At 50.6% G+C, this 26,272-nt stretch overlaps 1 protein-coding gene and 1 pseudogene across 2 annotated transcripts; one reads left to right on the top strand and one right to left on the bottom strand.

The window, feature by feature from the left end:
* On the bottom strand, window positions 1-26,272 carry PTGS1 (prostaglandin-endoperoxide synthase 1). Of its 2 annotated transcripts, XM_061433439.1 has the most exons (11): window positions 25,805-26,248; window positions 25,621-25,710; window positions 19,126-19,242; window positions 18,556-18,696; window positions 18,060-18,203; window positions 15,451-15,632; window positions 15,256-15,339; window positions 13,095-13,341; window positions 10,456-10,742; window positions 2,722-2,869; window positions 1-1,129 (listed from the first exon to the last, which is right to left on the bottom strand). In XM_061433439.1, exons 1-11 carry the CDS (start codon window positions 25,914-25,916, stop codon window positions 774-776), a joined length of 1,908 nt encoding a protein of 635 aa, XP_061289423.1. In that variant the 5' UTR covers window positions 25,917-26,248; the 3' UTR covers window positions 1-773. The 2 variants fall into 2 exon arrangements, with proteins under 2 accessions (XP_061289423.1, XP_061289424.1); XM_061433440.1 differs by lacking the exon at window positions 18,060-18,203 and having other exon boundaries at window positions 25,805-26,272.
* On the top strand, window positions 16,632-16,762 carry LOC133257911 (U4 spliceosomal RNA; annotated as a pseudogene).

Here is a 26,272-nt window from a genome sequence, read left to right as displayed (position 1 = left end):
TTTGGAAAAAGCATTTTATTAACTTCATGAAAAACAGCTGCCGTGAGTTGAGACCTGGATGAGGACAGAGCTCTGGTGGCTTCCAACCATTGGCCTGGAGAAAGCCACCTGTTCTCTCCATATCCAGGGTCTCATTTGGGGTCCCACTGAGAAGACGAACACCCCACTTCCTTGCCCCCTCCATGCAGGCACAGATCCAATGCGTTCTTGTAGGACATGAGATCCTCCTGCTCCGTGGCTGTCTCACTGAACAGGAAAATGAATTCTCAACACTCTAGACATTCGGATCAGGACTGATCTAGAATGCCAGCCACTGTTCTGGATCAGCAACTAGGAGCACAACATTCTGGATAACCAGTCAGAATAACCAGTCAACATTCTGGAGGGCCACCCAGAATTCTAGAATGCAAAATAAGAACCCCTTCACTTTCCAGAAGATTCCATCAGGAGTCCCGTATTTCAGAATGCCTAAATTCCGGATCAACTAGAAATCTGGCCTTCTAGGTGGTCACCCAGGAACCCAGTGTTCTGGCATGCTGAAGGGATAACCACTCCTCACATTCTCAATGGTTCACCAGGAATTCAGCATTCTAGAACAACAAACAAGAACCACAGTATTCCAGACCATGGGTAAGAGACCTAGATTTCTAAATGTCCACACTGATACTGTCGACGCCAAATCAGAAACCCAACATCAAAGACAATCCACCCCTCGGCATTCTGGAACAGCAAGCAGGAAGCTCTACCATCCAGAATGCTGCTGCCTGGCCCCTTCAGAGCTCTGTGGGTGGCCGCTCCACCCCAGGCCTGTCCTCCCGATGGGGGTCTGGCACATGGAAGGAGACGTAGGGACAAGTCTTGGTGTTGAGGCAAACCAGCTTCTTCAGCGTGGCCGTCTTGACAAGGTTGAAGCCCACATCACCACCAAATGTGCTTGCCTTCCAGTACTCTGGAGAACAGATGGGGTTCCCTAAGAGGCCCTTAAGGGAAAAAGGAGCCCCCATTTCTATCATACTCTCCCCAAAGATGGAGTTCGGATGGCACTTCTCAAGAAGTAGCCCCGGGTAGAATTCCAAAGCATCGATGTCTCCATACAGCTCCTCCAACTCAGCTGCCATCTCCTTCTCCCCTGCAAAAGGGGGGAAGCCAGAGTCAGAATTATGATGCCATCCATTAAGGTTCAGGAGGGAACATTCTAGGTCCACCCTATTCCAGGGAGAAGAAGGGACTTTAGAAGATCAACTTGAGCAAATGAGCAGGTGACCTAAAATCCAGCCTGGCTGACTGACCCAGCTCCAGGGCTGCCTGGAGAGAAGAAATTTGCTACTGCAGATGGAGTCAAGGGCCTGGATCTGCAACCAGACAGTGTGCACCTTGAAACAACTCACTCCATACCTCTGTGCCCTGATTACCTGATCCTTACAACAGAGAAAAGCTCCCCATCTTGTTTCCTTCATGGGCAGGTTTCAAGGCCTTATCCTGGCCCAAGACCCTGCATGCCACTGGAGCTTCAAGTTCACACTTGTCCAAATTCACATAAAGATTTAGCGACAGTGTTCTGTCTGTCTCTCTGGACTGTCATGGGAAACAGACGTGGAGCATCACTACCCGTTTCCTCAAGTCCACCCTCCATGGGGCAGCAGTACATGTCAGGGGTCAGGTCACACCCTGGTCATAGCCTTTCAGTGGCCCCTCATCATCTGTGACAAGAGTTTCTGAACTTGGCTTCCCAACAACTGGGTATTTTGAGCAACAACAAATATTTATATATATATAATACATATGTTATATATGTAAGTGTTATATACATATGTGTGTCTTATATATACACACATATGTATACATGTATACAATCTATGGTGTCTATATACATATCTATATATACACACACACACATATACTCTTGGGCATGACCTGTGTGCTAAGTCTAGGCCTACTGAATCAGAATCTCTAGAAGAGACATCTCAGATTTGGTATTTTTAATTAGTTTTCTAAGTGAGTTTTAGGAAGTTGATCCATAAATGGGATTTAGGAACCACTAGACGGAGTCCCTGGTGGCTCAGAGGTTAAAGCGTCTGCCTGGCATGTGGGAGGCCCAGGTTCGATCCCTGGGTCGGGAAGATCCCCTGGAGAAGGAAAATGGCAACCCACTCCAGTACTCTTGCCTAGAGAATCCCATGGAGGGAGGAGCCTGGTAGGCTACAGTCCATGGGGTCGCAAAGAGTCGGACACGACTGAGTGGCTTCACTTCACTTCAGACAAAATAAAACTCAAAATCTTAGCATAGAATCCAAAATTCCACACAGTATGAGCCAGCCTCCTAGCACCAACTCTACCCTCTGCCCTCACAAGCCTCTTGCTCCAGCCACACCTAGGACTATTTTCCTGAATAGGCCAGGATATTTTCAAGGCTCATTCTTTTTAACCCCTGTGTTTTTGTACTTTCTGTTCCTCCACCTAGAAAGCTCTTCCCTCTGTTCTTCACTGGAAAACCCCTTTTTATCCTTCAAACCCAGGTGAGAACCCACCTTCTCTCCCCAGGCTGAGTCATCTGCAACACTCGCCACCCCTGGCACCATGCTCCCACACCCCTCAAATCCCACGGTCACAGGGCTGGCCACATGTGACCATGGATCGCCCCATTCTGTTTCCTCGAGGTCTTCTTCACTTCAGCATGAGCCCCTGGAGGGCAGGAATCGTGGTCAGGAAGCAGCTGCTCACCTGTGAGCTCCTGGAAAGAGGTGTAGGGCTTCATGCCAAACCTCTTGCGGTACTCATTGAAAGGCTGCAGCCTCAGCTCCCGCGATTCCTTGATGACATCCACGGCCACGTGCAGGATGTGGTGGTCTATGTTCCTACCCCCACCGATCTGCCAAGAGATAAATACAGTGGTGGTCTGAGAGCCAAGACATGTTGTCCTGGAGAAGAACTTCAGGTCAGGAATCCTTCCTGAGTAGAAAGTATGGCTCAGTCTAGCAAGCACCAAGCTATGAACCCTACCTAGGTCTGCAGGGCCATGCTTCTCAGCTTCCTCATCTTATTTAGTTATTTATATTTGTATTTTTGGCCACATGGAGTGGCAAGCAGGATGTTAATTCCCCGATTAGGCATGGAACCCATGCACCCCTGCACTGGGAGTTTAGAGTCTTAACCACTGGACCGCCAGGGAAGTCCCAGCAGCTTCCTCATCTTTAGACTGTAGAGTGGTCCAGGAGGACTTCTCTAGTCACTCACTGGACACATGGTTCCCCAGCCCTTTGAATTTAGGTGAGGACCTCCAACATCCTGTTAAGGAAGGTTCTGGAGGTATTAGATACAACAACTAGGACTCTGCAGAGGAGATGGCCAACATGGCCACAGTCAAGAGCTCAAACAGAGGGGACTGGCATTTCAGATCTGGAAATAAAAGGCAGAAAGGTTTCTGAGCTTTTAAGTGATGGAAACTGATGGATGGACAAACACTAGTTTGAGGGGCCAAAACTGTATGACTTTCCTGGGATATTTTTTAAACTCTACCTGGCAGAACTGATGTGTCTGTCATCCCCCAAATCAGTTCTTATCACAGAACAAAGATATTTAGTCTTTTAATGGATTTTGCTGAGGAATCCAGGGCTTCCCAGATGGTGCCAGTGGTAGAGAATCTGCCTGCCAATGCAGGAGACATAAGAGATGCGGTTCAATCCCTGGGTCAGGAAGATCTCCTGAAGGAGGCCATGGCAACCCACTCTGGTACTCTTGCCTGGAGAATTCCATGGACTGAGGGGGCTGGTGGGCTATAGTCCATAGTGTCCAGCAGAGTCGGACACAACTGAAGCAACTCAGCAGGAACACATACTGAAGAACCTATTTCTATTGTTTTCCACTCTCTGTAGCACAGAATTGAGATTACACAAAATTTACTGAGTGTCTAGTATTAAAAAGTGAACCCCTAATAACCTGCTGCCACTAGAAAAGAGAAACTGAGCTAGGAGGCAGGAACACAGAGCATCAAGTCACTTCATCCAGACCAGAAAAAGTTGCACACAGGAATGCAGGTGACCCCACCTGCTTCTCCTCCTTTTTGCCAAGCCTCCTGGGAGAGGAATTGTTGTAAGTTAGCAGGAATGGAGCTAAAATCTCACCATGAAAAGTGTAATATATAAGCACATTTAGTTTAAGTAAACAGAGCTTTACTCCAAGACCAAGGGGCAATCTCCTGTGAAGGGATGGAAATGGGGTTCAAAGCCCAGGTAATCTGATGCAATAAAAAGGTGCATCAAAGGGAATTCCCTGATGGTCCAGTGGTTAGCACTTTCACTTCCCAGGGTCCAGCTTCCATCCCTGGTTGAGGAACTAAGATTCCACAGCCATGCATGCATACAAGTCACTTCAGTCCTGTCTCAATCTTTGTGATCCCTTGGACTGTACCCCGCCAGGCTCTTCTGCCCATGGGAGTCTCCAGGCAAGAATACTGGTGTGAGTTGCCATGCCCTCCTCCACAAGATCTTCCTGATCCAGGGATCAAACCCACATATCTTATGGCTCCAGCATTGGCAGGCAGATTCTTTACCACTAGTACTACCTGGGAAGCCAAGCAACACAGCCCAAAAGAAAAAGAAAAAAAAAGGACTCCAGAAAAATCTGATTCATAACTGAGTCAAGGCTATGGTTTTTCCAGTGGTCATGTATGGATGTGAGAGTTGGACTATGAAGAAAGCTGAGCACCTAAGAATTGATGCTTTTGAACTGTGGTGTTGGAGAAGACTCTTGAGAGTCCCTTGGACTGCAAGGAGATCCAACCAGTCCATTCTGAAGGAGATCAGCCCTGGGATTTCTTTGGAGGGAATGATGCTGAAGCTGAAACTCCAGTACTTTGGCCACCTCATGAGAAGAGTTGACTCACTGGAAAAGACTCTGATGCTGGGAGGGATTGGGGGCAGGAGGAGAAGGGGACGACAGAGGATGAGATGGCTGGATGGCATCAGTGACTCGATGGACGTGAGTCTGAGTGAAATCCGGGAGTTGGTGATGGACAGGGATGCCTGGCGTGCTGCAATTCATGGGGTCACAAAGAGTCGGTCACGACTGAGCGACTGAACTGAACTGAACGGAACTGAAGGAGCATAGGTCTAAAGGAGAACATAGGCAAAACACTGTCCGACATATATCACAGCAGGATCCTCTATGACCTACCTCCCAGAATATTGGAAATAAAAGCAAAAATAAACAAATGGGACCTAATTAAACTTAAAAGCTTCTGCACAACAAAGGAAACTATAAGCAAGGTGAAAAGACAGCCTTCAGAATGGGAGAAAATAATAGCAAATGAAGCAATTGACAAACAACTAATCTCAAAAATATACAAGCAACTCCTACAGCTCAATTCCAGACAAATAAATGACCCAATCAAAAAATGGGCCAAAGAACTAGACATTTCTCCAAAGAATACATACAGATGGCTAACAAATACATGAAAAGATGCTCAACATCACTCATTATCAGAGAAATGCAAATCAAAACCACGATGAGGTACCATTTCACGCCAGTCAGAATGGCTACGATCCAAAAGTCTACAAGCAATAAATGCTGGAGAGGGTGTGGAGAAAAGGGAACCCTCTTACACTGTTGGTGGGAATGCAAACTAGTACAGCCACTATGGAGAACAGTGTGGAGATTCCTTAAAAAACTGGAAATAGAACTGCCTTATGATCCAGCAATCCCACTGCTGGGCATACACACTGAGGAAACCAGATTTGAAAGAGACACGTGTACCCCAATGTTCATCGCATCACTGTTTATAATAGCCAGGACATGGAAGCAACCTAGATGTCCATCAGCAGATGAATGGATAAGAAAGCTGTGGTACATATACACAATGGAGTATTACTCAGCCATTAAAAAGAATACATTTGAATCAGTCCTAATGAGGTGGATGAAACTGGAGCCTATTATACAGAGTGAAGTAAGCCAGAAAGAAAAACACCAATACAGTATACTAACGCATATATATGGAATTTAGAAAGATGGTAACAATAACCCTGTGTACGAGACAGCAAAAGAGACACTGATGTATAGAACAGTCTTTTGGACTCTGTGGGAGAGGGAGAGGGTGGGATGATTTGGGAGAATGGCATTGAAATACGTATATCATATATGGAATGAGTTGCCAGTCCAGGTTCGATACACGATACTGGATGCTTGGGGCTGGTGCACTGGGACGACCCAGAGGGATGGTATGGGGAGGGAGGAGGGAGGAGGGTTCAGGATGGGGAACACGTGTATACCTGTGGCGGATTCATTTTGATGTTTGGCAAAACCAATACAATATTGTAAAGTTTAAAAATAAAATAAAATTTAAAAAAAAGAAAGTTCTATTGCTCTGGATGATTTGATAATAATGCTCAAGAATGTGTTCAGTTTGGATAAAACAAGGACAACTGGGTAAGAGGAAAAGCATACTTGGCTAAAAGTATACACCCTGAGGTAAAGCCAACAGAAGCTGGTGCCAATCTCAGCTGAACTGGGAGGCTATTGTGTGTTGACTTAGGTGTGTCCCCAAAAGACACATTGAAGTCCCAACCCCTCTGCACTTGTGAACGTGACCTTATATGGACATAGATGGGATCAAGGGCATACTCCATTAGGGTGGGCCTTAATTCAACAACTGGTGTCCTGATAAAAAGAGGAAACGGAGACACCAGGAGGACTCCACGTTGTAGTGATGCTTCTACGTGCCAAGGAACCCCAAGCATGGTCCATCACCACCAGAAGCCGAGAGAAAGGCAAGGACCAATTCTCCCCTGGAGACTTCAGCAAGAGTATGACCCTGTCCATACCCTGATGCTGGATTTCTAGCCTCCATAACTAGAAAGAAAAAAATCTATGATTACCATTTGTGGGAGTTAACTCTAAGGGCTTTCTAGAGAAATGTTTAAAGATGGATCTCTTTTAATGGCCTAGATATTAGTAATGTGTAATAAATGTTTAATGGAGGTTTGGGTGGATCAATGAATAAAAGTTATTAATTCTCAGGTGTCAGCTGGGAATATTTCTTTCATTTTCTGGATGTTTCTGGCTCAGATGGTAAAGAATCTGCTTGCAATGTAGGAGAGCCATGTTCAATCCCTGGGTCAAGAAGATCCCCTAGAAAAGGGAATGGCTACCCACTCCAGTATTCTTGCCTGGAGAATTCCATGGACAGAGGATCGTGGCGGGCTACAGTCCATGCGTGCATGCATGCATGCTCAGTCATGTCAGACTCTTTGCGACCCCATGGATTATAGCCTGCTAGGCACTTCTGTCCAAGGGATTCTCCAGGCAAGAATACCAGAGTGGATTGCCATGCCCTCCTCCCAGGGATCTTCCTGACCCAGGGATCGAACCGGGTCTCCTGCATTACAGGTGGATTCTTTACCGCTAAGCCACCAGGGAAACCCAGTCCCTAGGATCACAAAGGGTCAGACACGATTGAGCAACTAAGTGATTTCACTTCCTTACTTTGTTTATGGAGGAAACCCCAGTAACCTAACAGTCTGAGCATCTTTTTCCAACCTCTCCCACTTACTGCTTATCAGAAGAGGAGGAGTGACGTAGTATCATGGGTGAATTTTAGAGCAGTACCTAAGCGTGCATTGTACAAGCAATCCTCACTGCTGCTCTTGCACTCAGTTGATACCAGGGAGTATGCCTCCTCTCATATTCCTTATTCTGGGGGACGAGGAGGAGGTTGGGAGATATTTTCCTTGTTTCGATGCCTCCATGTCGTGGTAGCCAAATTTGTCTAATTTGAGGGTTTAGTATTTAAAAGCCTGCTTGTCAGCATAGGTTATTTAAGTTTTCTAGAATCAGCTTTATCAGTAATAAAGGTGATATTTTAAACCTCCAAAAAAGAAAAATAAAAAAGGAAAAGAATAAATGTCTGCAGCTTAAAGCCCCTTGGTTTGTGGTCCTTTTGTAGCCCTGGGCAACAAAAACAGGGACCATAGGCAAATTACTTATGCTAAGTCTCTGTTTCCTCCTATGCAAAAATGAGGACAATGGAAGCATCTATCTGATATAGCTGTGGTGGAATCGAGATAAAGAATGCAAAGCAGCTATCACAGTGTTGGTCACAGTAATCACGTAGTGTGACCGTGTGTGGGAATTCTCGGGGGAAGCCCTGTTTTATCACTTCTCACACTCTCTTTGATATCCTGAGATATCCTGAGAACCTTTGATATGCTGGTCCTTCTGCTGGTGTCAGGAAACAGCAGGGCTCTTTACACACATCACCAGAGTCACCATACAGCCCCCCACACAAGTGACTGTCTCTGCTCCTTTCTGTGCCCCCACAAAGAACAGAGACCTGAACCCCATTGGTGGCAGCCTATGCTAATTTCAGTCAAATTACCAGGAGGAAGCCCAAACCCACGTGGTGCCACACCTTCATGGTAGGGCTTAGATAAAGAAGAGAGTGGCAGGATAGGAAGGAAGCTAGGATGAAGGAGATGGGAGCTCCCAAACAAGGGGAAGGGGAGATTGAGGAGGGAGCTGGTTAAACATCCCAGGGGTAGGACTAATAGCTTGCTTGGGCTGCCATAACAAAGCGCCACAGACTGGATGGCTTAAACAAATAGAAACAGAGACTTGCCTAGTGGTCCAGTGGTTGGGACTCCATGCTTCCACTGTGCGGGACATGAGTTCTATCCCTGGTCAGGGAACTAGGATCCCACACGCCAGGCAGCACAGCCAAAAAACAGACAATAAATGAACAAAAACTTAAAAACAAATAGGACTTTTCTGGTGGCGGAGGTGGGGTCAATGCTGGGGACACAGGTTCAATCCCTGGTCTGGGAAGATCTCACATGCCTTAGAGCAACTAAGCCCGTGTGCTACAACTACTTAGCCTGTTCCCTAGAGACCACAAGCTAAAACTACTGAGCCCTCAAGCTTCAACTACTGAAGCCCATGCACCAAGAGTCTGTGCTCCCCAGCAAGAGAAGCCACCGCAATGAGAAGCCTGCACACCTCAACTAGAGTAAGCCCACGTGCCAGCGAAAACCCAGCGCAGCCAAGAATAAATAAATAAATTACTTAAAAGACAAACAAACAAAAAACTAGAAATATGTGTCCTCACAGTTCTGGAGGCTAGAAGTCCAAGACCAAGGTGTCAGCAGGGTTGGTTTCATTCTCAGGCCTCTCTGTGGCTTAGAGATGGCCATCTTCTCCCTTTGCTTTCCCTCTTTGCACACCTATATCCTAATCTCCTCTGCTTATAAGGACACCAGTCATAGCTGGACCCACCCAATGACCCCATTTACCTTAATCAGCTCTTTAAAGACCCTGCCTCTGGACACAGTCACATGCTGAGGTCTTGGAAGTAAAGACTTCAACATGTGAATTTGGGGCAAGGGGGACTTCAGCCCAAAACAGAGGCCTACAAGTCAATAAAGACCTCCTCTGTGTAGGCACTTTTGCAAACATCACCATACCCTGAATGTCCTCTTGGTCCTCAAACTGCCATGCCCTCTGACTCCTGGGCCTTTGCTATGCCACCCGCTCCATCCTAACACAATGACCCCAGGTCACAAATGTTACTTCTTGCCCTGGGAGATCCCTACCCATCCTTTGGATCCCTGCTCAACTATCACTTCCTTATCTACAACCCCCAACTCTGGGCCTGAAGTCTGTCTCCAAGTTCCCAGAGCACTGTGGGCTTCTATAATGTGATTCTTAACCTGCTCTTAGAATTCTGAGAACATCGGGAAAGACCTTGGCACAGCACCTAACCTATAGTAAGGGCTCTAACGATGCTAGTCATCACACGACTGCTGTTCCTTTCTAGGGTATCCTGTTATTTACACGCTAACACTCTGCTGCGACTCCAGGGACTGTAGCCCACCAGGCTCCTCTGTCCATGGGATTTCCCAGGCAAGAATACTAGAATGGGTTGCCATTTTCTTCTCCAGGGGATATTCCTGACCTGGGGATCAAACCCAAGTCTCCTGCTTAGGCAGGTGGATTCTTTACCACTGAGCCACCGGAGAAGCCCTTTCCAGGGTAAGTGAGTGTGAGTGTTAGTCACTCCATTGTGATTCCATGAACTATAGCCTGACAGGCTCTTCTGTCCATGGGATTCTCCAGGCAAGGATACTGGAGTAGGTGGCCATTCCCTTCGCCAGAAGATCTTCCCAACCCAGGGATCGAACTCAGAGCTTCTGCATTGCAGGCAGATTTTTTTTACTGTTTGAGCCACTAGGGGTGGCAAGTGCCAAAAAAACACAAGGACCCAAGAACCACATTGACCTTGGTCACCACTGTGTCTCCAGTGCCTGGAGCAATGCCTGGTGTCATTGAATGAATGAAAGAACAAGAGAATGAATGAAGGAATGATCCCCACCACCACCCTGGAAGGGTGACACTCTCTCCCTTTTACAGAAAACTGGTGTTGGGATCCCAGAGCCCAGCTGCCCTCCCCAGTGCTCCCCTGAGGCTCACCCGGCCTGCAGGCTGGCGAGAAAAGGCGTCCACCAGGGCCTCGACCCCGTAGTCCACCAGCATGGAGGTGTTGAACAGAAACTGCTCGTAGCTGTAGTCCTGGGGGCCCACCCGGAAGGAGTCGGGCATGAGCGGGTGCCAGTGGTAGAGCTGGTTGAACTCCATGGCGATGCGGTTGCGGTACTGGAATTGGGCCCCAAACAGCAGCTCTGGGTCGAACTTGAGCTGCAGGAAGTAGCCGCTCAGCTGCTGCACATACTCCTCTATCACAATCTTGATGGTCTCCCCTGGGGTGAAGGATGGGGCACGGGGTCAGCAGAGTGCAGGGAGTTAGCTATCGGGCTTGGGGAGCGGGCTGGTTCATGCAAAGGGCTTGGTTTGACTTCTTTCTCGTTGTTAAGGTTATTTGACTTTATTGGGCCACTTTCACTTTGTCTTTTTGTCACTGGTTGTGAAAATGGAACCTTCCCTCTCAGGCTGGATAAGACAGGAGCCTGTCCCAAGACAGGAGCCACCTGCTAGTCCCATGTTCCATGGGCAGGTCACAGCCTGGCTGAGCATGACATGGAGAGGAAGTATCTGAGAATGGGTTTTGTGGTCCGTGGTGGCCACCATCCCATTAAAAGAGGCTTAGTGAGGCCACAAAAGATGGGCGGGTGGAGATTAACTTAGTGAGGGAATCTCAGCAGGCCTGAGCGGGGGAGGGTGATGGGAGCTCCCAAGAGACCATTCTAAGAGCTACAGCAACAAACAAGGGACACGACAGACCTAAGTGAATCTCATCCCGAATATAACCCCCATATCTGCTTATGTATCAAATTCTTACAAGTAATTTTCCTCTGCCCTCTCAGGAACCAGCTCAGAGCAAAGAGCCAGGGAAGACACAAAACAAATCTTCCATAGCAAAATGAAAACTGGTGAACTAGCTATTAAAAGAAACACATTTTTGCCAATGAGCCACTAGAGAAATTGACTTTTAGCAAACTGAGCTGGAGCCATTGGAATTGCAAGCAGCAGACTCGGGTCTAAATCTTGACATCACCACTTCCAGCCACCTGGGCTGGAGCTGCGTGACTTACTCTAAATTCCTTATCTGTAAAATGAGTATTATAATTACATCAGTATAGGGACTTCCTTGGCAGGCCAGTGGGTTAAGACTCCATGCTTCCCCTGCAGGGGGAGCAAGTTTGATTGCTGGTGGGGTGGTGGGGCACCGGGGGTAAAACTAAGATTCCCACATGATGCAGCCAAAAAATAAATAAATAAGAAAATAAGTAATAAATAAGTAAAACATGTTCACAAAGGAAATTAAAAAAAAATTATGACATCAGTATAATAATATTCACAGGGTCACTAGGAGGAGTAGACAATGAGCACATCTGTACTGCTTGGCACAGAGCCTGGCATAATAGGGAGGGTCCACACATGTAGAAGTAGGAATCCCCTCCCCAAACTCACATGTCACAAAAGATCAGACTAAGGCTCGCACCCCCTCCCCACACAGGAAAGTACTCCCTGCATGACATGGTAGAAACTGCATGAAGTCTGGTGGCAACCAGATCTGGTTCAAGTCTCTCTCCGCTGAAAGGCCTTGGAGAATTCACCTACCCTCTCTGCATCCTAACTTTCATAACAAGGATAATCACAGCCGAGTCATAAGGCTGTTGGGGAGGGTTGAATGAAGCACTAGAGGTGCCCTACCTTCGGTGTCCTGCCTTTGGCCACAGCTTCATCACCAGTTGGTGTGCTGGGCAGCCTGCAGACACAGACTTGCCCTCTCTGGTCAAAGTCTCTGCAATCCTGGGACTTCTGAGCCAGCCCCTTCTCGTTCTTTAGGTCATTCCTATGCCTGATGTGTGGCTCTTCCAGGCTCCATTGACTCGGGTACTAAAATTGGGAACAGCCATGCCCAGAGATGCCCAGAGGCAGAGGCAAGGGCTCACTGGTGACTCAGAGTGAATATGGTCTGGACAGGAGTGTTGGGGGCCAAGTTCCCAGGCAGGAAACCATCTGACATTTTAGGCTACAGACTCGCCCCCGTAGGGGACACAAAAATATCTTGTCCCTGAGTCACCAAGAAGCTGCCAACCTTCAGGAAGGCAGATGCGTGCAGGGCAGGAAACCCAAGGATTCTGAAGCCTAGGCAAGCTGGGGTTTGACCTGTGCTTGCTGAGGATGCCCTCTAGTGCTCCTGGACGCAGTACAATGGGGAAACTGAGACTTAGGGTGGCTGATCAGATTTGTTGCCAGCCACCCACTGAATAATCAGCTATCACAGCACCCCATTTTCTGAAGGCCTGTTATGTGCCTAGTACTTTCCCATTCATCATATCAACTAATCCTTAAAATCATTATAATTCCCAGGACCCCCAGCAGCTCAGTGGTTAAGATTCTGCCTTCCAATGCAGGGGATGTGGGTTCAATCCCTGGTCTGGAAACTAAGATCCCACCTGCCACACCCTGTGGCCAAAAAAAAAAAAAAGCATCATTATTCCCATTGTACAGATTTGGAAAGTGAGGCTCACCTAGGGGAAGGGTCCTGCTCAGGATTCTAATCTCACTGTGCCCAAAACCTCCACTTCCCACTTCTCAGGACAGAGGGGGTGACTTTCCAGGGCAGGGCTGGTGGGAGGCCTCACCGATGAGGATGAGGCGGGCCGTCTGGAAGAGCTGCTCGTCGCCCCAGGTCGGGTGCTCAGCCCTCAGCAGGTCACACACACGGTTGTGCTCACGCAGCCATATCGTGGCGTAGAGCATGAGCCCAGGAAGCAGCCCAAACACCTCCTGGCCCACGGCCATCTGGCTCTGGGGCGGGATGCCCCGGGGGTAGTGCATCAGCACGGGAGCCTCTTCCACCGATGGCGGGTACACCTCTCCATTGAGCATCTGCGGGATGGAGTCACCTGGTAACCTGGGGAAGGGGCGGGGCACCAGCACCTGCACCGCTGACATCCGCCCACTCCTACTGACAGCTGCCCGTAACACGCAGGGCAGCTGTCCGGCCTTCCTATCCGAGGCCTGTGGATTCTATCTCCTAAAGCTCTCCTAACATGAGTCCCTTTCTCTCTCCCCATGGCCACCACACTCTTCCAAGCCATCCTCATCTTCCACCCTGACTCCCCTTGTAAGTGACTCTATCCTCTAGATGTTCTCAGCTCTGCAGCCAGAGCAGTGCTTTAAAAGAGGGCTCCCCAACCTCCACGATCTAATGCCTGATGAGCTGAGGTGGAGCTGATGTAATAATAATAGAAATAAAATGTAGAGCAAATATAAGGTGCTCAAATCATCCTGAAACCATCCCTTCTCCCACTGGTCCATGGGAAAATAGTCTTCCCTGAAACTGGCCCCTGGTACCAAAAAGGTAGGGGACCCTTGCTTTAAAACATCCAAATCTAGAATCACATCCTGGCTTAAAGAACCTTCCAAGTCTTCTCTCTGCTCTTGGCAGAAATCAGAAATCCTTAATACGACCCACGCTCATTAGATGTCCAACAGCATATCCCTTGTTTCACTGCCTCAAAGTCACTCAAGCGACTGCCCCTCTCCAGCCTTGAAACCTGAGACTCTGGACAGCCCTGGGCCCTTCTTGGCCTCCTTGATTCCTCCTCATCCTTCATGCAACTCTTGGTTTATTCATAATTCCTAAGGAAGCCTTCCCCAGCCTCTGCACACTCTCCTGGCTTCTCCCTGTGGCAGCTATCACAGGTGTAATTAATCATATGGCAGTTTCCTCATTCACTCAGTAAATAAACATAGAGGACCTCCTATATGCCAGATACTGTTCTTAGCTCGAAAGATTCAGCAGCGAACCTCCCGTCTCGGTTTTTGTTTCGATTTGCATGGTCCAGAATGGGAGCCACTAGCCACGTGCAGCTACTGAGGACTAGAAATGTGGCTGATGTGGATAAAGAGCTTGATTTTCAATTTCATTTACTTTAGATTTACGTTTTTAAATCAAGATCCCAGCTATCGGAAAGTCTTTATGCTTAGAATAACTTGAACATGTGAATCTACTTTCTCAACCGCAAAATTTTATGAAATCTAAATGCTGATCAGAATCACCAATGAAAACTTGGCACCCAAATTGAGATGTACTGTAAGATATGAGTCAGAATGTGAAGATTTAGCACAAAAAATGAGATATTTTATTGACAATTTTTGTGTTGATTACATGTTGAAATGAGGATATCCTGGATATATTGGGTTAAATTCAAAAACATATTATTAAAATCAATATTGCTTGTTGCTTTTTACATTTTTTAATGTGACCACTAGAACAATTTTAATAACTTGGATGTGACTCACGTCTATAAAAGAGGGCAAATGGTACCTAGTTTATGCAGTAGATCTGAGGAGCGCATGAGATAATCACCTATGTGGCCCTCACATCCCTGGACAGTGAGAGTTCCGACAAAACGTCCTCGTGGAGCTAGCACCTTAGGGCTTGTGTCTGTGGGCTTGAGGGCAGGGCTTACAACTACCACGGCCACTGCTCACCTGCCCGGCACACCATAGTGCCCAATTAATATTGTGGAATGATTAAACGAATAAATGCAGACTGGAACTGTCCATTTTCTGTGGAGCCCCAAAATCCACCTCCCAAGAGAACACAAGAGCCCACGTCTGCTCCCTGTCTGCTTCCCTTGCCTGGCACCTGCTCCCAGGGTTTACTGTCGCTTCTCCTCCCATGCACCTACAGCTTCTGCCATAGGACACCACCAAGGCCCCCCACCAACACCCTCTGCCAGGGGAGACTGTGGAAGGCCCTTCCCAACGCCCCAGCCCCAGGCCCAGTGCTACCTGGTACTTGAGTTTCCCATCCTTAAAGAGCCGCAGCTGATACTGACGTTCCAGATTGTCTCCATAAATGTGGCCGAGGTCTACCTAAAGACAGAGACAGAGTCTATTCAGATCCCTGGGTTCTGCCCCACTAGCAGCAGCCTACCTGTGCCACATGTGGCCCAGAGAAGTCCAGAGCCCCTCCTAGGTACTCACCCCGTGGCCCAACGCCTTGGTGAAGCCAGGACCCATCTTGCCAGAAGTTTTGAAGAACTGATGGGTGAAGTGTTGGGCAAAGAAGGCAAACATGAGGTTGGTGCCTTGAGGGTCGGGGATGAACTTCCTCCTGAGCAGGAAGCGACGACTCAGAAACTCCGCATCTGGCAACTGCTTCTTCCCTGATTGGGGAGGTAAGAAAGAGCAGTAGCTTCTTCCTGTCTGGATCTTTGTGCCCCAGAGCTTTCTGGGCTTGCCAGACCAAACTGATTAACACAGGAATCCCAGAGTGGACCCCACAGGACCACCTCCTTCTCACCAGACCGCCCCTTGCACCTTCTCTACCAAAAGACTCTGGGAAATGGAAGGATGTTTGGAATATGCTTTTAAAACAAAAATATACACATTACCGTATGTAAAATAGATAGCTAATGGGAAGTTGCTATATAACACAGGGAGCTCAACCCGCTAGTCTGTGACATCCTAGAGGAGTGGGATGGGTGGGGGGTAGGGAGGTTCAAGAGGGAGGAGACATATGTATACTTATGGCTGATTTATCACATTGTATGGCAGAAACCAATGCAACATTGTAAAGAAACTATTCTCCAATTAAAAAGAAAATAGGTGAAGGGGATAGATGAAGTAACATTGTCAAATTGTGGACAAATCTTGAAATCTGGAGATGGATGCATAGGACTTCATTATCCTTTTCTCTCAACTTTCGTGTATGTTTGCTGCTCTGTACAAGCTAACCCTTCCCCACCTCCAAAAAGAAAAAGGGATAACAACAACAACAAAAAACTTGGACTCCCCAACCCTGGAATAAGGTTGCTGTGTTCGAAATGGGTTGTGCCGTTTATTAAGTGTGTGAAGAGGGAGAAGTCATTCCATCTTTCTGAGCCTCAATTTCTTCATCTATAAAATAGGGCAAATGATATCTCTCTTATGCAGTGGATTTGAGGAGTGCCCGTGTAAGCATGACAGAAAACCAGTGAGATGAAATCTCTTAAATTAAAAGTCAGCAAACTTTTCCATACAAGTCCAGATAGTCAATATTTGAGGCTTTGTTGATGTATGGTCTCTGTTACATCTACTCAGATTTGCTGGTGCTGCAGGAAGGCAGATAATACCTTAGGAACATGAATGTGTTTCAACAAGGCTTTATTTAAATAGATGGTGGGAGCTTTGCGCAGTGGCAGTATTGTAGCCAATGAGGTTTATCCGAGGCGCGATTATTGCTAATTGAAAACTAAATAGAGGGTGGGGTGGATTTGGCCTTCGGGCTGGAGTTCGCCAATCTGTTTTAAAAGATGCCAGAACTTTCTATGTCTGGGGTAAAGACAAGTCACCTTGAAGCATGTGTCTGTCACCGTGAGGACAAGCTTTAAGAAGCCTTTCTTAAGTAAGTCAATGTCAGATGACTTGGTACCCAAGACTGCCTTGCAGAAAAGGCAATCTTTCAAAGACATCTATGAGGCCCAATGTCATTAGAATAACTCTTTAGATTGAAATGACTGACTGATTTCCTGTAGCAGGAAAAGTCATCAAGGACCTCAAAGGGAACTCACCCAAAGGGAAGTTACAGTCTGCACACTGTAACCTGGATCTATCACTCAGATTACCACTGAGCATCATCGACTCAATGGACATGAGTTTGAGCAAACTCTGGGAGATAGTGAAGAACAGGGAGGCCTGGCATGCTGCAGTCCATGGGGTCACAAAGAGTCAGGCATGACTGAGAAACTGAATAACAGCACAGGACTGGTGCCAGTGAAGTGTTGGCAGAGTCCAGAAGCTCTGAGAGACCCAGATTTCCTGCCAGAATGATCATGCTTTGGGAACAGTAGTACATGGATAGTAAAAACTATCAGAGTAGTGCCCTTGAGACCCAAATAAGGACACTGATACATGTGCAAGGTTCTGAACCTGCAAAAGCACACAGCATACGGGGCTGCACGGGACCAGTGCTCAACAGCGACACCATGCGGTGGGAACTGAAGCAGCAGCAGTGGTGGATTAATGTCTCTTTCGCCCTTTGTGTACTTGAAGCTGAACTGATGGCTCTAAATTGAGTAAACCCCCAGGTTTGCGGACAATCAGGAGTGGATGAGGAAGAAGGTCTTGGTAGGAAGACTCCTGCCGATGAGACCAAGTAGGTTCTTGAACAACTAAAGAAAAACTTTGATTTTATGTGTAAACTGCACTGATGAAGCACATAAGACTGTTCACATTAGTAATGAACCAAACTCAGAGTTGGCACCCAGTAAAAAGCTCACTATTCTTTCTTTCCTCCATTCCAACTTTTAAGTCACCCTCATCGCAACAGGATCCCACCCACTTAGTAGACAAAGTTTGGGTGAAGAGGCACCCTGGAAATACGGGAGCATTAGTTTGACTCTGCCACTGACCTCAGACAAGACCCTCCCACAACCTCTTTCTGTCCTCTTTCCCCACCCCTGTCCTCATCCCTGGTTCTTGCATGTCTTGCCTTGGTGCACCCATCTGTGAAATGGGTCAGTCTTTGCTCTTCTGATTGCTTTTTCCCAAAGGGAACGGAGCATCTCCTGTGACCCACCCTAGGCTCAGCCCCCTCACCCCATCACCATTACCTTTGGTGCCCATGGGCGTGGGACAGTCTCGGGGCACGGAGGGCAGAATGCGAGTATAATAACTCACATTGGAGAAGGACTCCCAGCTGATGTAGTCATGCGCTATGTTGTAGGTGGGAGGGCTGGGGATAAGGTTGGAACGCACTGCAGAGGGCGAAAATGATGGTGACAAGGGATTCTTGCCTCCAGTTACACCCCTCTTCCCCACCTTCTCTTGGGTTGTTTTCTTATTTGTTTGTTTTTGGCTACCCTGCACAGCAGCTTGTGGAATCTTAGTTCCCTGACCAGGGATTGAACCAGCACCCTCAGCAGTGAAAGCACAGCGTCCTACCCTGGATCACCAGGGAATTCCCTGGGTTCTTTTTTTATTTGGCACCCAAACCCTGACTGCCCCATCCCCAACTACTGCCCTGGTCAGATGCCAAGAATTTCAGGAAGTGGCAGGATTTCTTGCTCCCCTAGATTAGAGGGACCCTGCACCACCCCCGCCACCCACCTGTGAGTACCAGACGCATGAGCGTGTCCCGGATGAAGGTGGCATTGACAAAATCCCACAGCCAGCGCCCATGCGTCAGCAGAAAGTGGACGAAAGACGGGCTGGGCCGCAAAGTCGTCCGGAGCCAGGTCCATATCTCAGCTGTGGGGGCAGGGGGAGCCACTCAGACAGGCCCTCCTAGCAAGACTGGAAGCAGCCAGAGGGGAAGGTGGGAACTGGGGACAGGGTCCAGTATGGACGAGGGTGGAATTTAGGAGTCATGGGTAAAGCATAGGACCTTGGGAGTGTTGACATGTGACATAGCCAGAAGCAGACGGGGGTCAGGAGACAGGTCCAGGGCTGGAGGCCAGTAAGGCCAGAGCCGGGCAGTGAAGACTCACTACAGACCCCATAGGCAGGGAGTGAGATGTGTCAGGAGTAAGGGCTTGTGCTGGAGCCAGGTCAGGGGCAGTGTCAGAGGTCAAAAGTAGGCAAGGAAAGAGGGCCGTGGCCAGAGACAAGGGTAGGAAGTGGGGGTCTTTGAAGGACGAGCCCAGGGGAGAAGGAGTAGGGGCTGGAGGCTCTGCTCACGGATGGTGCAGTTGGGGCCAGAATAGCCCGTGCGGGTGCAGTCACATTGGTAGCGGTCAAGGCCGAAGCGAACACAGATCCCCTGGTGCTGGCATGGATAGTAACAGCAGGGGTTCACTGTGGGGGAGAAACAGAGATCAGGGACCCCTGTCGTTGGGGCCAGAGGCATGGAGTCCAGTCACAACTCTGTTCTAACTTACCCGACATCTGTGTTCCCCTCAGGGCCCACTGTGTCCCCACAGCTATGAACAGAAAGCCCCTGGCCCTTCCGTTTTCAGACCTCACTCTGGGTTTTCAGTCTTGTCCACGTCAGGCCACCAAAGGAAGTCTCCCCTTCCCTCCCAGCTGCCACCAAAATGGTGCAGACGCATCCAGGCCTCGGGCTGGGGCACTGAAGGCTAGGCACACAGCTGATAAGATGCCACGGCCACAGGCTTCTAGAGCATTCACTTTCTGCCAAGTCAGAGCCAACGGCAGAATTTATGGGGTTCAGAAAAGGGACAAGGATTGGGGTTCTCAGGCCAGCCCCTAGCCTCTGGGCACCTGGATACTTAGAAGATGAGGTCGCCCACCATCCCTCTGTTTTTCCTTTTCAGAAGGAAGAGCAGGTGTCCCAACAGATGGGGAAATTGAGGCCAGACAAGGGGAAGCCCAGATGGGTCACCCAGCAAGTAGTACCAGACCACTTGCCCATCCCTTCCCTTCCACTCCCACCCTCATGGACTCAGCAGTCAAGTCCCAGGAAAGACATTTCCCAGAACTCTATGGACAGGGAATGGGTTTGAGGGGAGTCGCAGATCCCGTTCCTGATAGACCCAGCCCTGGCCCACATCGGGGTGGGGTCTGGGCTCTAGGACCTTGAGGGAGGTCAGGGACCACGGGAACAGGAGACATGTGGCTGGAAAACTCTCCCCAGAGGGTGAGTGGAGCTCTGGCATCACCCCTCCCCCAACCCCCTAGAGAATGGACCTCCAGAAAGTCCCTACTTGTGTCTAATCCGGGTCTCCCCAACCACAGCTTCAGTGATCGTCCAATAGCCAGGTCAGAGACTTCTTGGAGCTCTCTCGGTGCTCCTTCAGGGCTCAGCGAGGGACTCAGAGGCTCAGGGAGAGGTGGTGACTTGGCCAAGACCATGGAACAGTCAGGCCTCCTTCAGACCAGGGCGCCCAGTTCCTGGCAGCGGCTCCTTCCCCAGCCTTACACAGAAAATTCCAGGTCCCTCCTGCAAACGTGCTTCCTTCTCTGGGCTCAGAGCCAACGGGACAGGGAACTCCAATTCTTTGTGCATCTGATTATAGGGGGTCAAGAGGGCAGCAACGGGCCCTCTTGAGAAGCCCAAGAAGTCACCTCAGGATGCTGGTATCAGAGGGCCTGACCCTCTGGTTTAGGTCTCCTCACATCACAGAATCATGCAAATAGTTTTGCTTAAGCCCTGGAAACTCCCCATGGCCCCACAATAGCATCTCTGTGGCCCCTGCAGGGTGTAAAAGGAAGGAACCAATCGGAAGAAGTCTGGACAAACAGGCCTTATCAGACTAACACAGGCTAACAGGCAGGTGCAGGGGGAACCCAAGGCAGGGGCCTGGCAGGACCCGCCTCCCCCTCCCACAGCCACAGGCCCAGAAACACCAAGGAGTTCTGGGTCAGCCCTGCAGCAGGTTTGGAGATCCTGAACCTCTCTCTCCCTTCTGCTCAGAACAGTGTGCTGTTCTGCTGTGACTCCACACTGCCCAGCTCCCAACTCTGGTGTGCAGATCATCATAGCAGTCAGCTGGTACAGGAGCTGAGGCCCAGCCCTTTCTGGGCTGTTTCCCCATCCCTCTGCCAGTAGGGATCCCAAATCCAACTCAAGAAGTCCTTCCAGTTGGTCCTGGGGCAGCCCATCTCGCAACCCCAAAGCCAAAAGCTCTGTTCCTCCCTGACCCAGGCTGTGGTTCCTCCCAAGTAAATCCCCTCCTAATCTACCCTACCCAGCCCACTGCGCATGTACCAGAAAGTCTCCCCAAATGTTCACACTCCACTCTCCCTGGCCCCAGGTCCCAACCCGACCTGCTCTGCTCCACCACAAGCCTCCAAGAGAAAGGGCTTTCCTGGGCTTTCTCCCCTCTCCCAGAGGCCGTGCGCACAGCTGGGACTCAACCCCAGGTCCTGGAGAGATCCATCCATCCAGGAAATCCAGATGCGGTGGCCAGAGCTTAACAAATGTTTGTGGAATTTAAAATGAAGCGAGGAGACGGGCCACTTCAAGCTTGGTCAAAGAGGTTCTCTCATCTCCCCATCCACTTCCCTCAACTCCCACCCCCCACACACAGCTGGTTCTGAAGTCTTGCCTGAGAGCTTCCTGCCAGGGGCCCAGCAGCAGCAGAGCCATGCCCCCCAGACTCAGAAGTTCCTGCCCAGGGCATCCCTCTCCTGCCAGCAGAGGCCCCTCCCCCTGGACTGGCTGCCCAACTTTCCCTCCCTCCTCCTCCTCCTCCTCCAAGATCTTTCCATAAGCACCAGTGGCCTCAGGGCAGGAAAAGTCTCCCCTCAACAAGGACTGCAGCTGTCGCTGGGGGCCCCAGGGTGTCAGGGTGGGCAGAGAGGAAAATGGGTGTCACTTTCTGCCCTCTCCCAGGCTAACCACAGCTGGACTATCATGACAGGCTGGAAGTCAGGGCTCTTGCTGACTCTCCAACCTTGTGTATCCACCTCACTTATCTGCTCCTGGGGATGGGTGAGACTCCCCCCCGGCCCCCTGCCACCACCACAGACGAGGGGCTCATCCAAGCCCCACTGCTTCAAAGTCGAAAGAGGCAACACTTGAACTTGCTTCCCTTCCCCTCCGTTCCTCCTCCTGGAGGTGCCCAGGCCAGGATTTGGGGAAGGGATGCTGGGAGGGTGAGTCCCCTTGCTTCACAGACTGGGGATGACCCCAGGTGAGGCAGGTATGTTACCTTTCCTTCAAGGTGGACCTGAAAATCCTGAATGAATGAAACCAGGACTCCAGAGGAATCACCATCCCCTGCCACGCTAGAGCGCTGGGAACTAATCACAAAGGAAGGCCTTCCTTTAGTCTAACTTAAATCCCACATGCTTTCATGTGTCCAGTGAAGGACATGCTGTACAATAAACCATCAAGAGAGAGACCTGGGGAAATGCAGACACTGAGTGTAAAGTGTCTGGAGTCCCCACACCCAGCACAGGGCCGGGCACCAAGCAGGTGCTAGATGAAGATACATGGGAGAGTGCCTGCTCTTCACAGCATGTCCTGTGGGCCTCATTTTTCAGTGTTTTCCAGGAAGGAGAGGGGACAGACAGGCTCTAAGGAAACCTCCCTCTCTTCCTCTCTTCTTCTCAACTCTGGATAAAGCCAACTTATGTCCAAACATCTGGATTCCTTGCATCAACATGATCCCCACCCCCCATAAGCAGAGAACTGAGCAGCTTGCTCTGAGTCTTTAAGCCACCCCAGAGGTGGGGTTGATCAGCAAGCCCATAGCACACACATTCCCACCAATGAGGACAGTCTGGGGCTGCCTGGCTCCAGAACTTTCTGAGGATTCGGCAAGGAAGCGTCCCCCAGCCCAGAAGTCAGGATTCCAGGTAGAATGAGGGAACACCAAGTTCTCAGGATGCAGAGGCACCAGACAGCAAGAGGGCCCTTTAAAGAGGCTGCACTGAAATTCCATAAGAATAATATTTAGAGAAGTTCCAGGAGGTTGGCAGCCAAAGAGAAAAAAAGAGCCCGGAGCAGCCCAGACGTGGGCCCCAGCCCCTACACACAGCAAGGGCAGCGGCCAGTGGCCAGGGACCACCGCACCAGTCCCCAGCGGCCGGAAGAGCCCAGCTGGAAAGGAAGCCCCCTCCCAACCCACAGCCCCAGCTGGTGCTGCAGATAGGAGGTGGCAGGCCGCAGGAAGCCTGCCCCACATGCCAGGGTTAGCTGGCCTCAGGCCCCTCCGCCTGGCACAGAGCTCCAGTTAGGTCATGCCCCATCCCTAGCCCAGGAGGGAGCACTCAGCCAAGTCCAGGAGCTGGAAGGGATGAACTCGAGCATTGAGGATACCCCAGGACAGCCCTGTCCTCTGAGCCGGACTCCACCTTCCATCACAAGAGAGGCAGAAGCAGCATCCTCCCCGCCACCTGCCCCCAGGTAAGCCCTCATCTCCTGGGGGATCGGCCTTTGCTGACACTCTGGGGACTAGACACAGGCTTTGGCTTTTCAGAGCAGATGCCTCTCCTAAGTGTCCGGGCACTTTGGACCTCAGTTCACCCAGAGACTTGGCGATGGGAAGGCAGCGAAGCCTTCAGCCCACCCCCAACCTGTCTTCCGTCTTTTCCTCGACCCTTGCAGCAGCCTCCTTCATGATCTCCCAGCCTCCAGTCTCACCTCCAAGTCATCCACCCCGTCTCACTCCCCTGCTCCCAGGGGGATATCCTGAGACCCAAGCCCACTCCTCACTCTGTATCCAAAGGCCCATGTCCGCCAACACCTGCCTCTGTCCTACGGCTTCCTGTGCCTGTCCACTCCCATCACTCAGACTTTTAGGCTTCTGCTCATACCCTTGCTTCTGCCTGGAAGAGCCCTTCCAGAGTTTGAGAGTAAAACCTCACCATTTTACCTCCCACTACCACCTCCTCTAGGGTCCAGGTCAAATGTCATCACCTCCAAGAAGCCTTCTGCAATTCCTCACACCTGAGAGATAATCATCACCCATCCCCAAGCCCCACACACCCCTGAGGTTCCCTCAGTCATGGCCATGACCTCCTTGATGGCAGTCTGTGGGCATTTCTGTCTCCTCCATCGGCCTGCGAGCTCCTCCCAGCTCAGCCTCCAGGCTCCAGCCAAGGACTGGCATAAAGCAATACCCTGGGAATGTTTGTGGCGTGAAAAACACAATTCTGTTTAAACACTTACAATATAAAGATAAGCAGAAAAGGCTAAGAGCAAAAGGGTACACCCATGGCTGGTGAACAGACACAGGGGGACAGGAAGGGTGAGCCTCGGGGCCCCGGGGGCCCGGATGGGGCTGAATGGGGCCTCAGAGGAACTGCTGGGCTGGTCTAGGGGCTAACACAACGGGCCACTGGGATGGCATGGTCAGCCCTGCCTCTGCTACTGGGGTCTCAGACCAATGTCAGCAGAGACTCAAATGGTTCACCCCTCTGGGCCTCAGAGTTCCCTTCTGTAGAATGGGACTAACATCTCCCTGGCAGGACTGCTGTGAACAGAGAAGCCAACAGCTAGGTTTTGTAAACTGTAAAGTGCTGGCCACGGGAGTCTTCTTCCTCGTCTTCTGACAAACTAGACCTCTACACATGCCTAAACTCTTGCCTAGAGCACCCTTTCCTTGGCTTCCCGAAATGCCACGCACTCAAACCCCCTGCTCCAGGAAGCCTGGTCTGACTCCCAGTTCACAGAGATGTCCTTCCCCTCTCCTCTGAGCACCGAATTCTTTCTCCTCTGAGCATCACAACAGAAGGCTCAGATCACTCCCCATCCTCTCCTGCCCCTATTTTGCAGATGAGAAATGAAGACCCTGGGGAGGTTTCACATAGTTTGGTGAAGCTCTGTCCAGACCTTGCATGTGCAAGCATGCACACGCACACGTGCACGCACACACACACACACACACACACACACACACACAGAAACTGCGTGGGGAGGGAGGCTATGGGAAGGAGGAGATGCATTCTTCCACCTGGAACCTGGCACACGCATGGCGCCACGCAGGGGAATTCTCCAGGATAGGACTTTCCTGGTCATCTTTGGAGTGAAGAAACGGGGGTCCATTGGCAGGGAGAGATGAGGGCAGGGAGAACTCTGCAGAAAGACCCTGCAAAACGACTGGAAACTTCCAGCCCTGAGTCCACCGTGTCCTGGGTGAGCTTGAGGGCGCTATGGCCCCAACTTGAGCCTCCTTTAACTCATCCGGGCAATGGGGACCTCCCCGGTGAAGATTCAGTCTCCAGAGGAAGCAGCTCAGCCCTGTAAGTGCGTTTCCTCCTCCATTCTCTCCGGAATGGCGGGTGTACCCGGGGTCCTCACCCAGGGAGATTGTCTCCACCGGGGCTGGGAATTCGGACGGGTCCTGGAAAGTTAGAGGCTAACAGAAAACGCGCCAGCTTGCTTTCCCCTGGCGCCTGCGACTTCCTCCGAAAGGGGCCCGCAGGGGAAACAGCGAGGATTGCTGGGGACCGACTCGGCTGGGACCGCTGGGGTCCCAGAACAGGTGAGGGGCCTGGAAAGACTCGGTCCCTTTTCCCAAAGACGCCCAAGATCCCAGTCTGCCCTTTCCCCCGCAAAAAGAACCCCCTGGGGACCTAGCCCAGGCCACATCCCGGGGGTCTGCAGAGAGCCCCCATCCCACCGACAGACAGCCCCCTCCCCCCTCCCAGGCATCGCGAGCCGAAAGGGGAAGCTGGGCGGGCGGGAGGGGAGAGGAGGGAATGGGGTGCCGGGCCAGGGAAGCAGGACCTGGGCTCTTCGGGGACAGGAGAGAGGCCGCCTACCTGGCGCGGGCGCCCCGGGGTCCGCTGGCAAGACGGGGGACGGCGACAGCAGCAGGAGAAGCAGCGGGAATCGGAGCGAGATACCCTGCCCTGCGAAGGGAGAGAGTTGAAGGGCTGAGCCTGGCATTCAAAGCCCCACCGGGAGGCCACAGGGGAAAACGGGGGGCACTTGGGCCGGACTTACGGCTCATGGTGCAGGGTGGCCGTTGCGTGCTGGAGACAGACTCAGGCCCCCGGAGTGCGTCTCTAACTGCCCGGGAGCTCCGGCCCCTCGGGCCCGCCCCCTCCCTACCCATTCCCTGGCTCCACCTCTCCAGCCAGCTGTCACCTCGGCCGCCTCCCACTTACTTCCTCGGCTCTGCCTCCAGCCAAGACATTTTATTAATTATTCTGTGACGGGCCAGGCCACTAAGGTGGGTTTTTCACCCGCGATCTTTGAGACACTTGAGCTTTTAAAACCCAGTAGCCCCAGAATTGTGTCCATTTGGTAAGATAGGAAACTGAGGACCAGAGGTGATGTGCAGTGCTGAGACCACCTGGGGCTTCAGGGCAGAGCTGGGGGTATCTCAAACTAGAATCTGCTGCTGAGAACCACATGCCCTTCCCCTAGCCCCATCCCAAGTGGAAGGAGGCTGGAAAAAGAGCTGTCCAG

Source organism: Bos javanicus, chromosome 11 (assembly GCF_032452875.1).
Source record: "Bos javanicus breed banteng chromosome 11, ARS-OSU_banteng_1.0, whole genome shotgun sequence".
Lineage (NCBI taxonomy): Eukaryota > Metazoa > Chordata > Mammalia > Artiodactyla > Bovidae > Bos > Bos javanicus.
This window is presented reverse-complemented; position numbering and strand designations above follow the sequence as displayed.